Source organism: Notamacropus eugenii, chromosome 5, assembly GCF_028372415.1.
Source record: "Notamacropus eugenii isolate mMacEug1 chromosome 5, mMacEug1.pri_v2, whole genome shotgun sequence".
Taxonomy (NCBI): Eukaryota; Metazoa; Chordata; class Mammalia; order Diprotodontia; family Macropodidae; genus Notamacropus; species Notamacropus eugenii.
This window is the reverse complement of record NC_092876.1, coordinates 5,228,838-5,245,317: the sequence shown is the minus strand read 5'-3', so window position 1 is coordinate 5,245,317 and position 16,480 is coordinate 5,228,838. Positions and strand designations below refer to the sequence as shown.

Genomic DNA, 16,480 nt, shown 5'->3' with positions numbered 1-16,480 from the left:
TTGCATTAGATTGAATGGCTGTGCTCATATGCTCTATGCTTTAAAAAAAATATGACGAGTTATGCTAGATGGCTCTCTAGGAAGTGGAGGGAGAATGAAACTGGGGAAAACTACAGAGATCTAAAAACCAAAAATATCAAAAACTTTCAAAACTAAAAAAGTTTCAAAGGGATGATTTCTAGATGTTAGATATTAAAAGGACATAAGTATATTTTAAAAGTCAAATCCAGGCATTATAGGAATATTAAGAATGAACTCATCAGTTCAATTTGCATCTAGTTGGACAAAAATCACCTTCCAATAACATCCTTTATTTTCAATTTCTTCTGATATCTGCTTTTTCATTTTTGATACTGGCAATTTGGTTTTTCTCTTTTAACAGTAGAGTCCTGGCCTTTAGGTGAGAAATATGAGTACAATTCCTGCCTAAATGTGCCACTAGTTGGGTGATTCAGGGCATTTCAATTAATCTTTCCCAGCTTGCTCCTGATCAGTAAAAAGGGGATAGTAATAATTCCTGTCTCGGAAGGACCGGTGGCTCACATAGGACATATCCATCATATCAACCCTGCACATTCAGTCTCCCCCTAGGAATGGAAACCATCTCTAGAACAGAATTTCTCATTGTTGGCTTCTCCAAGCCTTGGATGATGAAGTTATGACTAAGACATGCCAGGAAGTTATCAGCTGCTCTGCTTTTAGCAGGGAGAACCCCAGATGTCTAGAAAAAGGATAGCAGCCCCCTTCCCATTATTATAACAAGCCTCTGGGGCCCAAGCTTCTGCTCCACACTGACCCCTGGGCTTTTCCTTCTGAATGGACACTGCTTCGATGGATAAGGAGTTACCAACCAGAATCCTCTGGGTAAGATGGAAGAAAGCCTGGCCTTACCTCTGCAATTACACTATGCCCTCCAAACCACCAGGCACTCACTTCCATCTGTATAGATGATGCCCCTAATTACCACAGGATTTTGCCCTCTACCCCGCCCCTAAACACTGCATTTAGACAAACAGTCACTGACATCACTCCACCAGCTCCACCCTTCTTTATGCATCGGCTCCCCCAAACACAACGTGAGCTCCTGGACAGCACGGAACTTCCCTTAAACCTTTGGATCTTTCCATTTTATTCACCAATTCATTTTCCCTTTATTCCCCCAAACTACTCATCTCTTTCCTCTTTCTGTGGGCTCCAAGGTAGGTTCTGAGCACAAAACTGTGTTTCACTTTTTCTGTGACTTTCACCTAAACATTCTCCACTGTTTCCCCACCCAGCTTCTGGAGTTCCCTCCCATAAGCACACTCAAGTGACCAATGCTGCCACAGCTCCCTTTTCACCCACTCAGGTGGGCCAAGAGCCAAGTGCCTGTCATGGGTTTCATCCAGCCAAGTCTCAGGGATAACTGTAGTCAAGTTTGACTCAAGCTGGGATTTCCTGTTCTTCCTGCTTGCTATTGTTTACATGAAGTGATGCAGAATAATAAAACTAGATAAAAAAAAGGAACATCATCACTTAAAAACATGCCCAGATTTCAAAAGGTGATGGAAAGAAAGAGAACCACTCTGCCTGTGAAAGTTAATGTTACACCATTTTTACTCAAGAACCTACAAATAATGGGAGATTACATTTCAACTTATCTGTTACATTTAAATAATTATATATTTACTTGAAAAAGGTTTCTCCCCTGGATGAATTCTCTCATATTAGAAAGTTTTTTCTCTAGCCAAATGTATCCCCAATTCATTCACCTTAGTATGAGTGTTCTGAAGCTTAATAAATGTTCCCCTGTCAATGAAGGTTTTCCCACATTCACTACATTCAAAAGTTGTCACTCCAATGTGAGTTTTCTGATGATAACTCAAAGTCCCTCACTGCTTAAAATCTTTCCGAAATTCATTATATTTAAGGGTTTCATTGCAGTGTGGATTTTCTGATGGGTAAAAGATAGTCCTTCAAAAAGGCTTTCCCACCTACCACATTCAAAGCGTTTCATTCCAGGTTGAATTCTCTCCTGAATAATAAGTTATACCTTCTTTACATTCCATGGGTTTCATTCCACTATAGATCTTCCAATGGCTAATACAGAATCTCCTCCAAATGAAGCCTTTTCAACATCATTATATTCAAAGGGTTTCACTCAGGTTTGGATCCTCTAGTTGGCTGATAAGGGTTATCATTGTAATGAAGGTTTTGTCCCCACATTCATTACTTCCAAAGGATTTCACTCCACTGTGGATTCTCCAGTGATGAATGAAGTATTCCTTTCAAATGAAGTCTTTCTTGCATTTCACATTCCAAAAGGTTTCATTCCAGTATGAGTTCTCTCATGGTTAATTAGGTATGTCTTCTCACTGAAGGCTTTCCCACATTCTTTACATTCAAAAGGTTTCACTCCAGTATGAATTCTCTGATGCCTATTAAGATGTGCCTTCCGAAAGAAGGCTTTGCCACATTCGTTACATTCAAAAGGTTTCACTCCAGTATGAGTTCCTTGATGGCTATTAAGTTGTCCCTTCTGACGGAAGGCTTTCCCACATTCATTACATTTAAAAGGCTTCACTCCAGTATGAGTTGTCTGATGTCTATAAAGGTTGCCCCTCCGAAAGAAAGCTTTCCCACATATTTTACAATCAAAAGGTTTCAGTCCTGGGTGGATTCTCTGATGGCTAATAAGTGTTCTCCTCGTAGTTAGGGCTTTCCCACATTCATTGCATTCCAAGATTTTCGCTCCAGTATGAGTTCTCTGGTGCCGATTAAGGTTTCCCTTCTGAAAGAAGGCTTTTCCACATTCATTACACTCAAAGGGTTTCACTCCAGTGTGAATTCTCTGGTGACTATTGAGATTTCCCTTCTGAAAGAAGGCTTTACCACATTCTTTACATTGAAATGGTTTCACTCCAGTGTGTATTCTCTGATGGCTCATAAGGTATTCCTTTCGCATAAATCCTATCCCACATATATCACATTCAAAGGGTTTTACTCCAGTGTGGATCCTCTGATGGTAAGTAAGGGTTTTCCTTGAAGATAATGATTTCCCACATTCCCTACATTCAAATGGTTTCACTCCAGAAGATTTCTGTCCAGTAAGTGGTCCCCCATCACTGAAGCCCTTTTCACATTCATTAAGTTCAAACAATTTCACTCCAGTGTGAGTTCTCTGATGTTCACCAAGCGCTTCCCTATCCCAGAAAGTTTTCCAACATACATCACATTCAAAAGAGTTTTTTCCATTATGATTTTTCTGCTGTCCATTAAGATCTAATCTCTTGCCAAAGGCTTTCTTTCCAAGTGTATTATACGTATGGAATCTTTCTTCCATGTCACCTCTCCATTGTGGAAAAAATATTGGTTCCATGTTAAAATGTCTCACAAATCTACTACATTCAGGTACACTCACCATATCAAATGTACTGCTGAGAGTCACTGTCACTTGTTGAGACTGTTTCTTCTGGGGACCCTCCTGGCTCTCTAACCTCACTTCCCATTCCTCAGATTCTCCCATCCCAAGGCACCAGTTACTTTCCATTGGCAATCTTTCTTGGGCCAATGTTCCTGGGCAAATGCCCTCAGTCAGAACTGAATCCTTGGTTTCACACCTAGCATTCCAACTCAGGTAATCTGAAACAAACAAAATGTGTCAGACAAGCAGGCCAGGCTTGACGGATGCAGGGTAAATATGTGATTAAAAGGAAGAGTAATATGGACACAGTAAGAGAGCCTCAGTGTCATGCCCAGTCCCCTTTTACTTTGCCTGTATACATGAATGCCCACTTTCAAATACATAAACTTCTAATGTCAATACAAACATGTCCACAGACATTCTCCTATTTCCTGGGAGCAAAAAAACTGCTTTATGGAAAGTTCTTCATTAAGTTTCTCCCATGAAAGGCAAATGTACTTCATATGTACTCAGCAAAATGAAAACTTTTAAGCGGTGAGATGAAAGGTAAATGAACAAACAGAAACAGCTAGACTTTGCCAACTAGACCCCAAAATTCTATTCCAAGGCAATGAAGCACTCAGACCTAGATGCTATAAGAAAGTACATGTTCATGGTGTGGATCCAAGAGGGTGAAGTGGGAGGAACCACTGCAGTCAGCTCCCCCCCAAACAGAATGATCAAATCCTGGTGGAAGAGTCCCAAAAAGTCACAATGAGTCACTTGTCCATGCCAGTGCAGCACAGGGAGACAGAGAGGCGGGCCTACAGGGAAGATCATGCCGAGTATGTGTGCACCCAGGACAAGAAGTGGTCTCAGATACATATCAAGGGTCTACCAGACCCATATCAGGGCACTGTGATGGGGTGAACTGTTGAAGCAGCTTTGTCTCCCAATCCCCAGCTATAGTCACCAATCAAGAGCAGAGTGAGAAGGGGACCTGCACAGGGGCGCAGCATCGTCAGGAAGGACTAAGGAAGACAGAAAAGCAGAACTCATTAATAGTATTGGAGTGGCTTAGACCTGAAGCTCCAAGCAGGTTCTCATCCCCAGCATCTATCCTAGCCTGGAGAGGAATAGCTGAGGTAGCAATCTCAGGAAAAGCCTACAATTCTGCAATTTTGAACCAACAGAGATTTGCCACAAACTAATGGGAGCCATGGAGCAGTCAATTCTTACAGACTGAACCCAGGTCAGAAACTTGTTGAGCTTAGATATGCCCTGGAGAAGATGCTGGGAAGGCTTGCAGATCCCAGCCTGAATAACACAATGCCTCAAACTCTAAGAAGGCAGCAACAGGACCAGCCCAGTGTGGCAGAGCTCAGACCTAACGTCAAACCCAAAGTCAGGAAGAAGGGGGAAAGAATGAGCAAACAAAAAAAAGAGGCCTGCCATAATGGCCCAGTTTGGTAGCAAGGACCCTCAAGATGCAAACCCAGAAGAGAATGACTTCAAAATCCCTATAAGCAGAGCCTCACAGAAAAACAGACCTTGAGCACAAGCAAATAAAATTCCTGGGAGAGATGAGGCAAGAGTTAAAAAAAAAAAGATGCAAAATGTTTTTATAAAATGAATGAAAGTGCCTAAGGAAAAAATTGGAAAAGAAATAAAAGCCATGGAAAAAGAATTGGAAAGGAAATTAACAGCCTGACATAAGAGACACAAACCGTGTTCAAGCAATATTCTCCCTGATAAATAGGATGGCCAAATAGAAGTCAGTGACTCCATGGAATGAGAAGAAATATTAAAACCAAAGTCAAAAGGCTGAAAAAAATGTAAGAAAATATAAGGTATCTTATAGTAAAAAGAAAAGACTTGAAAATAGATCAAGGAGAAAAAAATTAAGAATGATTGGACTTTTTCAAGTCGTTTTTCAGTTGTGTATGATTCTTCATGATCCCATTGGGGGTTTTCTTGGCAGACATTGGAGTGGTTTGCAATTTCCTTCTCCAGATCATTTTACATTATGAGGAAACTAAGGCAAACAGGGGGAAGTGACTTGCCCAGGGTCACACAGCTATTAAGTGTCTAAGGCTGGATTTGAACTGTGCCGCCTAGTGGCCCCTAACATCGGACTACCTAAATGCTATGACCAAAAGAAGCTAGATACAATATGTCAAGAAATCTTAAAAGAAAACTGTCCAGCTCTCAAAGGACAAAGTGGAAATAAAAATAACCTACTGGTTACCTCCTGGAAGAAACTCCAAAATGAATACCAAAAGGATCTTTATAGCCTAAATGCAGTTTCCAGGTTAAAGAAAATAATATCACAAGCAGTCAGAAAGAAAGAATTCAAGTACCAAGGAGTCACTCAGTCAGGATCACACACAATTTAGCAGCCACCACTATAAAGAAGCAGAGAACTTGAAATGATATTCCAAAAGCAAAAGATATAGCTTATGGCCAAGAAAAACCTACCTGGCAAAACTGGGTATAACAGAGGGCAAACGGACTTGTATCTAAAGACAGGATGTCCCAGTATTCCCGACAAAAGGACCTGAGCTGTCTAGAAACTGAAGTTTAAACATAGGAGTGAAGAGAAATATAAAAAGGAAAATCAACAAATCAATAAACATTCATTAAATGCCTACTGTGTGCTAGGTGCTAAGGACACAACAAAAGGGGCAAAAGACAGACCCTGCCCTCAAGTAGTTTACAGTGCAACAAGGGTAAAATGCAAACAAACAGGTACAAACAAGCTCTACACAGGACTCACAGAGGGAAGGCCCCAACATGAGGAGGGGTGAGGGAAGGCTTTCTGCAGGAGGTGGGATTGTAGTTGGGACTTAGAGTCAGGGAGGCCAATGGTCAGGGCAGAGGAGGGAGAGCATTCCAGGCCTGGGGAATAGCCAGAGAGAATGCCTGGAGCTGAGAGATGGAGGATCTTGTTCACGAGGTCACTGGATCAGAGTACGTGCTGGGGAGGAAGATGTAAGAACACTAGAAAGTGGGAGAGAGCAGGTCATGAAAGGCTCTGAAGCCAGTAGACAACAGGGTATCACGGGAGTTTACTGAGTAGGGGATGACATGGTCAGACGTGTGGTTTAGGAAAATCCCTTTAGCTGCTGAATGGAAGATGGACCGACAGAACCCAGCCCCCAGCCCCCAGCTGCTAGGGCATTAATCCAGGTATAAGGAGATGAGAGCCTGCACCAGGGTGGGGGAAGAGGAGAGGGGACATTCGACAGATCCTGTGGAGGTGAAATCAACAAGCCCTGGCACCATGTTGAACACAGGGTAGGGTTGGGGTGAGAGGACAGGGAAGGTTCCAGAGTGGGTAGGGTTTAGGACAGAGTTCTGTTTGGGGCATACTGAGTTTAAGACGTCCAATTTAAGATGTCTGAAAGCCAGTTGGGAGACGGGAGACTGGAGGTCAGCAGAGATACTGAGGCAAAAAAGGCAGAGTTGAGCAACATCAACATAAAGATGGTCATTAAATCCATGAGAGCTGTGAGATCACCACGTGAAGTAACATAGAGGGAAAAGGTCAGAGAGTCCAGGACAGAACCCTGGAGGACCCCTGTGGTTAGAGGGCATGACCTGGAGGAGCAGTCAGAGAGAGGAGAGGAGCCAAAAACCTAGAGAGAAAAGTATATCAAGGAGGAGAGTAGCCAAGAGTGTCCAAGGACGCAGAGGTCACGAAGGATGAGCCCTGAGAAAAGGCACTGGGCCTGACAACTAAGACATCGCTGGTGATTCTGGAAAAAGGGGTTTAGGTGGAATGACAAGGTCATGAGCAAGAGCGTAACAAGTTAAGAGAAAGAGAGAGAAAGTGAAGGCACTAACGGTAGGCAACCTTTTGGAAAAGTTTGGCGACAGAGAAGAAGAAAAAGAGGACCGTTGTTAGCCATGATGGAAGGACCAAGTGAGGGTGCTTTCAGGATGGGGCAGACATGGGCATACTGGGAGGAAGGAAGGAGCCAAGAGAGAGGGAGAGACTGAAGAGTGGGAATGCCAGGGGGAGTGACCTGTGGGAGGAGATGGGATGGAAGGAGATGCCTGAGTGGGGAGGGGACTAAGAAAGGGTGAAGGAGAGGAGGAAAAGGCAGTACAAAAAATGAATCATATGATCAGGGGGCTCAAGAAGAAGGCTATACAAACCAGGAGTGGGTAGGGCTGCCACCTGAATCTCACTCTCCTTTGAACTGTTAAAGAAGTAAGAACGCGTACACACACACACACCCCTGAACACACATGCATACACATGTGCATGTGCATACATGGACATGTACACATGTACACACAGGTAAAGAGAACAGGGAAGTGGGATGGAAAGGTGACGCCTTGGGTGAGAGGAGAAGGGGAAAAGGCAGAGGAATAACTAGAGGAAAGGTAGATTATGGGAGGATTTGTTCTAAGCAAAACAAATTCCAAAGATGGACAAAAACAACTTTTTGAGTTATAAAATAAAAAGGAATCTAAAGTATTTATAAACTGGGGAATAGGTTAAAAATGACATCATATAAGTGTGCCGGAATCCTCTCAGCGTAATGAGTGACTGGGATTCCAGGATCCACGTAGGAACGTGCCGGCCATCTCCTGACATGGACGGCATGGGGACTTCTCTTGACTGACTGGTTACAAGGATTGTGTTTTCCTTGTCTTTGATCAGGGTTGAAGGAAAAAACAAAGAATGCTCATTAATTTAAAAAATAAAATTGAAGAATAATTGAACACAGCCCAAAACATAAAGTTAAGGAAATACCACTGTACCCTATAAGTACAGAGAAAAGGAAGCACTGCCAGACACGAGGCAGAAGATCCCAAAGCACGTCAGTACCACTGAGGCAGCACAAGTCACTTCACAAGGGTTGCAAAGGATCCCAAAGTCTTGGCGAAGACGGAAGAGGGAGTCCGGGGGGAAACTCTGGTTGCATTTTCTTTCCTGCTGCTCACGGAGGCCCAGAGATGAACAAGACAAGACGAGGTCTGGCCGCCTGGCTACACAGACAGTTTCTGAGAACAGGGTTTGGGGTTCTATACCAAGGCTTAAAATACAGGGCAACAGCAGGCTGGTCAGACACTGAATGAAGTCTGGGAAGGATGCCTTTGTGTACTGTTCTAAAAAGGATGAAAAGGCTAAAAACAGAAAAAGAGGGAGAGCCTACGTCTATCTCCACCCCCCCCCAAGCTAGATTACACAGAATAGAAGGAAGCAGCTCAGACGCCCCGAAGTTCACAGGGCACAGCAGCCATTAAAGGGGCCAGTCGTCTGGGTAGACATGGTGCTCCAAGTTCAGGCCACAAACCAGGGGAAGCAGAGGGCCACTGCAGGGGACAGCACAGACAATATAGGGGTGAACCCCAAGAATGGATGGGCAGGCTTATGCACAGGAAACAGGAGAGATGAAAGGAGGCGGGGAGCAGCAGGGCAAATTGAAAAGCTCTATTCACGAGGAAATAGAGCAAAGGAATGGGAGAAGCTTACTGGAGGAAAGCTGGCTAGAGGCCAAAGGAGGGAAGAAGGCAAATGATGGTCACAGGAGTACAAGGGAGCACCTGGAGAGAGGGAGGCACAGAGGAGGAGCTTGGGAAAGGACCAGAAGGAATGAGTGCACAGAGATGGGGGCTTCAGGTCCTTCTGCACAAAGCAGAGCAGCCTATAACATCTGGCCTTCCTCAGGATAGAGTCATTCTCCAAAGTGGAGCAACCAAAAGAAGGAAATTCTTTTCTCAGGTTGATTCTCTTGAACAAGGAGAAGCTGGTTTTGAGAGCAAAAATGATGGGAACCCACTGGGAGACCTCCCAGGGTGAGTGCCACACAAAGAGGACGCAGCCCAGAGTTGGGGAAGTGCAGAGGATCCTATGAGACCAAGTGCCACCGGGAGGGAGGGGAGATGCACAGGAATGAAATTCTGAAGGCACAAAGGAAAATAATCCCAGTGAGAAGAGAAGAAAACAAACATGATTATCTAAAGATTGACCTTCGGTCACTTTTCAGTTGTGTCTGACCCATTGAGGTTTCCTTGGCAAAGATACTGAAGGGTTTTACCACTTCCTTCTCCAGTGTGTCCCCATCTTACAGATGAGGAACTAAGGCTAACAGGGTGAAGTGACCTGCCCAGGGTCACACAGCCAGTAAGTGTCTGATACCTGATATGAATTCAGGAAGATGAGTTTTCCTGACTCCAGGCCTGGCAATCTATCACTTGTACCACCTAGCTGCCCCTACTTTGAAGATTTTATTTTAAAAACTCAATTAAGGGGAAAGCAAGGCCTGGTGGAAAGGAATGTGCCCTCCTCAGGCTACCTGTCCTCACTCACCTGGGCAGGTGACTCCTGCCTTGAGCATCCATGGTGCTTCTCCTCTCTCCAACAGGGAGATCACAGCAGGTTTGGACACTGGGAGCCCTGATCATGGAGAGAGAGAAGAGAAAGGATTGGGACACAAAGCCATCTGGGAGTCAAGGCCTGGCCTCTTCCTCCTTCTTCAGGGAAAGGAATAAACACTAGGAAAATATACAGAATAATGGGACAAGGAGCCTCCAAAGGTCACTTCCTGTTGTATTCAGTCTAAGTTCAAAGAGAGGTCACATCTGCTTTGGGCTCGGAACATCAGTGACCTGAGGGCTGCCAGGATGGCGGGATCTTGGCATTTCTGGCAGTCTTTGTTCTGGAGTGGGCAGAGAATCTCAGACAAGGGAAACCAGAGCCTCAGGGCCAGTCCAAGGGAGCAAAGGGGTTTCCATCAAGCAAAGAGGAGCAAAAACATCCATTCAACAGGCACTAATGGATTTCAGACCCACCCCCCTATTGTCTCTCTTGGTCACCATTCCTAGACATTGAGGAAAAACTCAGGGCAGCCCATGAGCCCTCAGGAGGCAGAGGAGGGGAGAATGCAGGAGCCCCGAGGCACAGGGCACTGGCCTTACCCACAGACACCAGGTTCTCATAGTTCTCCAGCATCACCTCCCGGTACAGGGCCCTCTGGGCCGGGCTTAGGCCTCTCCATTCTTCCAGGGAGAAGTCCACAGACACATCCCTGAACGTCACGGGATGCTGAAACGACAAAGGCACCCTCGCTGACCAAGGGACTGTCCTCCCAAGGCCCACAGGAGACCCAGAGGGCAGGGGGTATGGGGGGCTCACACCGCTGGGGGTTTGGGGACTTCATGCTCATTCTTTACTACTGACACCTGTCAGAGAAGGAGCAGAAAAGAGGAGGCCTTGGGGGAAACCAGAGAAACTGGGGGTAAGGACTGGAAGACAAGGGCTGAAGATGGAAAGGAGGAGAAGACAGGGGCCGATGGAAGGAGCTCAACTGGATCTCTGAGCTGTGGAAAAGAGCTCAGCAGAAGCCCGGACATGCAGGAAGGGCCTGATGGAGAAGAGTCTACACTCCAAAACAACTTTCCATTGGATCCTGGAGGTCACAGGCAACTGAAGAGTAATGAGACTGTTAGACCTGTGGTTTAGGACAATGCAGATACAATGGGGAAAAGTGGACCAGAGGTGGGCTGGGGTAACTCAGTTTTAATCAGGAAGAATTGTACTGTTCTACTGAGGAGAAAAGGAAGGAAACGTGCACTGAGAAATCCCTTGGGGGCTCCTCCCGGGGCAGAAGCCCAAGGCTTTGAGATCCAGCTGCTCATCCCCAAAGCAGGATGGAAGGCGTACAGAGAACACCAGTCTGGCTGCCTCCCCAGGGCCAGGGAAGAGAAGGAAGGCAGGTGAAAACATGTGTTCTGGCTCCATGAGGGGAGCCCGTGGGCCTGAAGAGTGATGTCCAGCCTCTCTCCATGGCTCCTGACCTTTGCCAAATGCAGATAGGAGTCATTAGAAATCATTTAGAACCATTGGTCAACCTCCCCACGCTGGTGGCACAGAAGACAGAAGGGCAGAGGAGCACCCAATACTACCGGAGAGGTGGGTCCTCAGGATAGGCTCCATGCTGTGGAGACAATCAGCCTTTGGCAGCTCAGCAGGAGTCTCCAGCTGGAGCCTTGGCCCTCTTCTATGATGCATGAAGTACCTACAGGCTTTGGTACCTCTGGGAAGACATGGGAAGAGCATGAGAAAAGGCCAATCAAAGTGTGTCACTGGCCAGAAGACACTGCTCTAGAGCTAGGAGGTGTTAAAAGGGGCTCCTTCTGACGCAGAGCAAGATGGCGACACAGCAGCGGTAGGACAGCCTTCCAAAGAGGCCCACAGGACACAGCAGCCCTCTGCCTGCCTCCTGCTTACAAACACAAATAGGCCTCCCCCACCTCAAAATACCCTGGCTGCATCCTTCCAACCCACCAACTCTGCTGCCTTTTCAGGCCATACTCCTGGAAAAGGTCAAATATGACTGATGCCTCTACATCCCCTCCTCTCACTCTCTCTCTAACTCTTTAGAATTCAATTTCTGACCTTGTGGCCAATGATCTCATTGGTACCAAATCCCACGGCCTTTTTTTCTTGACCATTCCACAGTTTGGCAGTGCTGATCACCTGCCTCTTCCTCATTCTCTCTCCTCTTGGAGTCATCAGGACACTGTTCTCCTCTCTGATCTCTTACATGAGACTCCTTTTCTCAGTCTCTTTTGCCATTTTACAGGGGGGGATGGCACCACAGTGCACAGACCACTAGTATGAGTTCAAATCCAGCCTCAGACACTTTACTAGCTATGGGACCCTGGTTAAGTCACTTCACTTGTTTGCCTCAGTTTCCTCAGGTATAAAACGGAGGTAAGACTAGCTCCTACCCCCCAGAGTTGTTGTGAGAAACAAATGACAACATCCGTAAAGCAGTCAGCCCCAAGTCTAACACATGGTGGGCCGTGCTTAGTGATGACTGACTGAAGGCAGACTGCCATGTGCCAGGAGGACAGCTAATGCACTAACTCCATTGCTGGAAAGACAAACAGCTTGGAAGCCTTTAGAGCTCTGATGAATGCCAGGACCAAGAAGGACTGCAGAGACCTCAGGATGGAACATGCTCCTCCCTCCTCCCGCAGAGGTCATGGCCAAGTGTGTGAAGACTGAGAAGCCCCTTAGGGGACACGGCCAGGGGACACAAAGGCAGGGCAGGGGGAGGCACAGATGGAGAGATGGTGCCAAGGTGGGACAGGAGCCATGGCAACAAGGATGGTGGTGGTTTACCAAACACTGGACACCTCCCAATGCCCTGCAAGGACGAGGCTGTTCTCTTCCCCAGGGGGCAGAAAAGGAACCCCAGGCCCAGAGAGGGGCAGGGAGTGAGCTGCCTGGATCAGCACAGACCAGAACCGAATCCACGGGAGCTGACCCAGGACAGAAGAGGGCCCAGCACAAAGCCCTGGCAGGACCAGAGCCAACCAAGGAAACCAGGGAGAGGTCGGGGAGAGCAGGGTCCCCAACATCTAGAGGAGAGGATGGGGATGGGGTGCAAGGGGGGCAAAGAGGAGAGGCTGAGAAGGGGCCGCTTCTAGGGCAGATGGTGAGACAAGGAGGCGTGGCACCAGCTACAGGGGCCACTGTCAGGAGGGCAGGAGCCACGGGCACCTGATGGGGGGCCCCCATCCCCCAACCCCATCCCCCTGCAGAATGACATCACCTCCGTCACTCACACCTCCCGAGAGCTGCGTGCCCCGCCCCCCACTGGAGTGTGGGCTCCTGGAGGGCAGCCCCTAGAGCAGCGCCTGGCACACAGTAGGTGCTTTCCTCTCCTGCCCCGCCCCCAAGGCAGGCCTCCTTCCAGCCTCTCTCAGAAACCTCCCCCGCCCTCCACAGGCCCGCCCCCTGCTGGGCCCCCATGAGGGGGGGGAGGGGGAATGGGGGAGGGGAGGCTGCACATGCTCTGTCTCGCCTTCATCCTAGGCACCCGACAGAGGGCGCCCCAAGAGACACTTTCCAAGGCTCGCTGGTCAGCCTCTGCGCATGCTCAGTCTCACCTGGACCCCCTCCCCCACCGCCCCCTCCCTCACTGAAGTGCCCACAACTCGGCGCAGGCGCAGTCTCGCAGGGGGGCTCGGGGTCACGGCCGGGCGCTCCAGCTCCCGCACATCCAGACAAACACACGGAAGCGCGCGTACGGAGCAGCTCGAGCACCCGCCCCGAGCCGGCCCCAGGACCCTCCGCAAAGGCGGGCTCTTCCGCCTCCGCGCATGCGCCAACTCACCCCCGCAAATGGCCGCCCGATGCCGGCGCTCAGCCCTCTCTCCGGGGCCCTCATCCCCTCCAACCGCAGGCGGCGGGGCGAGGCTCCCGAGCGCAAGAGGCTGACAGGGGACTCACCGCGACCAGATTTCGGAACCAGAGGAGGAGCGCTCAGGAAGGGGCTGGGCGTGATCTCTCGGCCAATCAGAGTCACCGATGGCGTCCCTCAGCACCGCCCAATCACTTTCTGGCCTCCTCTCCAGCCCACGCAGAGCAACCAATCACAGACCCAGTTACCTTCTCTACCCCGCCTCAACTTTCCAAATGACAGCCCCACCTACCCTAATCCTCCAATCATAAACTAGGCTCCCTTCTCTCCTCGATCTTAATCCCCCAATCACAGGTCGAGCCCCCAGGACCAACCCCTATGCTAGTCTAATCCCCACCTGCACCACAGGCTCGCTCCCTCATCCTCCAATCAAAGGCCACCCTGTTCCTAATCCTCCAATCACAGGCCCAGCTCCCTAATTTCCCCAATCACAGGCAGCCCCATCCCTAACCCCCCCCCCCCCCCCAGTCACAAACCTAGCTCTCTAATCTCACGGTCACAAACCCACCTCCCTAAACCTCCAAATCTCGGGTGGAACCTCCAGACCCAACCCTCTATGATACCATAATCCCATCCCAGGCCACCCTGTCCCTAATCCCCCAATCACAGGCCACCCTGTCCCTAATCCCCCAATCACAGGCCACCCTGTCCCCAATCCCCCAATCACAGGACACCCTGTCCCCAATCCCCCAATCCCAGGCCACCCTGTGCCTAATCCCCCAATCACAGGCCACCCTGTCCCCAATCCCCCAATCCCAGGCCACCCTGTGCCTAATCCCCCAATCACAGGCCACCCTGTCCCCAATCCCCCAATCCCAGGCCACCCTGTGCCTAATCCCCCAATCCCAGGCCACCCTGTGCCTAATCCCCCAATCACAGGCCACCCTGTGCCCGATCCCCCAATCACAGGCCACCCTGTGCCTGATCCCCCAATCCCAGGCCACCCTGTGCCTAATCCTCCAATCACAGGCCCAGCCTTGTTGGCTTCCCTGCCCCTTCTGCAGCCTGGTCCTGCCTGCAGGGGACCTTTGCACCCAGATAACACACTTATCCACTTCTCCACCTTTCAACGTCAGCCATGGCCTGCTGGTCTACCTGCCTGCCCCAAGTCTCCCTCAGATGCCACAGGGATCTCCTAAAAGCACCACGTCTCTACCCCCAGCTCAACAAAGCCCAGAGGCTCCCTGAGGGTCCTGAGACAGACAGAATGCAGCCTCAGTCAGCCCCACGTGGGTGACCCTGGGCAGGTTGCTCCATTTCTATTTTCCTCAGTTTCCTAATCTGTAAAACAGTAACAGCCGCCACCTCCCAGAGTTGCTGAGAGGACCAAACGTGTTTAGGGCAGTACCTGGACGTTAGAGGTGCTAGATCCAGCCACACCTTGAACCTAACGCTCCATTTCCAGCCCCCATGTCTTTGCACCGTCTGTGCCCCATACCTCCCAACCAGGTTCTGGCTTCCTTGACTTGTTTCAAGGCTCCTCTCAAATCCCTCCCTCCCACGTGTACATGTATATGTCTACACACACATGTACATACACAGCACACCCATGTGGTGTATGTGAGCTGTTTCCATGTTGCATACATGTATGTAACACGTGTGCCTTCACATACCAAGTTCTTTATGTGTTGTCTGCCCAGTTAGACTGAGTTTCTTGTTTGTTATCATCTTCTGTTGAAGGGTCTGGCCCCGGGGTGGAGAACCGCCAACCTCGAAGCCACATGTGGCCCCCAGGTCCTCAAGGGCAGCCCTTTGTCTGAGCAAACCCCCTTCATAAAAGGATTTGTTCTGTCAAATTTGGACTCCATCAAAAGGCCACCAAGGACCTAGAAGGCAGCACATGGCCTCGAGGCCAAGGTTCCCCGCCCCTGGTCTGGCCACTAATAGTCCAAGACAATAGGGAGTGATTCCTCAGAATTCCATATGATCTCTGTAGGAAAGCTGGGTTCTGCTAGATCCCAGAGACTTCATTCCATCTGCTCCCCTATCCCATGACAGCACCATCTAGCCAGGAATGGGTCCCTTTAGCTTCTGAAGGAATCAGGCTGTGAAATCTATTAACTCAGTTGGGGTATAGTCTCTGAGTCTCTTTTCCCAGCATGCTTGACTGGGTACTGGCCTAATGGATGTGACTGCAGAGGGTCTGCAACACAGATGCGACCTCTCACTCATTGTCTGAATCCATTTCCTCTGGGCCTCACACCCCTGGGTCCCAAACCTTTGATGTTAGAGAGCTCTGATCTTAACTCTGGGAATTTGACTCCCTTTGGCCCTTGCAAAATGACCCGCTGAGGCAGAGAGGTATTGTTCTTCACTAACTGGGAGGCGGTAGTCTGCAGCCTGGTGGTGCAGTGAATAGGGCACCAGACCTGGTGTACTGGTAATTTCATCTTCTCTAGCAGGATTCTCAATCCTTGTGCAGCCTTTGGCTAGAAACCCCGACTCTCTCAGTGGACTATACCAATTCCTCATTCCTGCCACCCACATTCAGATCTTCCTGCACATCTCCTCCCCAACCCATTTCCTGGGAATCCTGTTGACCACACAAGTGTTACCAACCCAGACCCCAAAGCACCCTGTGGTATTCCCTTGTGACAGGGATTCTGAGGAAAGACACTCACAAAGCCTGGGGATCAGTTCAGGCTTTCTTAAGGGAATTCCTTACAACAGCAGATTTGTCCATCCAGAGGTTTGGTCCTTAAGGCTTCTAGATGTTTCTACTGAGACTGCTGAGGAGAGCAGCGGCTAAAGCAGCAGCAGGATGTGTGAATGCCCAACCAGACAGAGTGACCACTAGCTTGCCTCCTGTCAGTCTGACCCAGCAAGAATCTGGAGTTCTCCTAAGTGCAGCCAAATCCATTAACTCCCA

At 48.8% G+C, this 16,480-nt stretch overlaps 1 protein-coding gene across 3 annotated transcripts; it reads right to left on the bottom strand.

The window, feature by feature from the left end:
- Positions 1–1,572: 1,572 nt before the first annotated feature.
- Positions 1,573–13,740, bottom strand: LOC140508211 (uncharacterized). 3 transcript variants are annotated; one of them, XM_072615992.1, is made up of 5 exons: positions 13,525–13,692; positions 11,303–11,433; positions 10,316–10,442; positions 9,708–9,794; positions 1,573–3,621 (listed from the first exon to the last, which is right to left on the bottom strand). In XM_072615992.1, the coding sequence occupies exons 3-5, from the start codon at positions 10,347–10,349 to the stop codon at positions 2,291–2,293; spliced, it is 1,452 nt and encodes a 483-aa protein (XP_072472093.1). In that variant the 5' UTR covers positions 10,350–10,442; positions 11,303–11,433; positions 13,525–13,692; the 3' UTR covers positions 1,573–2,290. The 3 variants fall into 3 exon arrangements, with proteins under 3 accessions (XP_072472093.1, XP_072472094.1, XP_072472092.1); XM_072615993.1 differs by lacking the exon at positions 11,303–11,433 and having other exon boundaries at positions 13,641–13,740; XM_072615991.1 differs by lacking the exon at positions 11,303–11,433 and having other exon boundaries at positions 13,525–13,695.
- Positions 13,741–16,480: the final 2,740 nt, after the last annotated feature.

Coding starts and splice junctions, on each gene's coding strand:
- LOC140508211 (XM_072615991.1), bottom strand. CDS start 13,578: ATGAGGGCCCCGGAGAGAGGGCTGAGCGCCGGCATCGGGCGGCCATTT. Junction 10,443..13,524: donor TCGGGCGGCCATTTGCGGGG/GTGAGTTGGCGC, acceptor TTGTCGTTTCAG/CATCCCGTGACGTTCAGGGA. Junction 3,622..9,707: donor GGCAGGAGTCACCTGCCCAG/GTGAGTGAGGAC, acceptor TGTTTGTTTCAG/ATTACCTGAGTTGGAATGCT.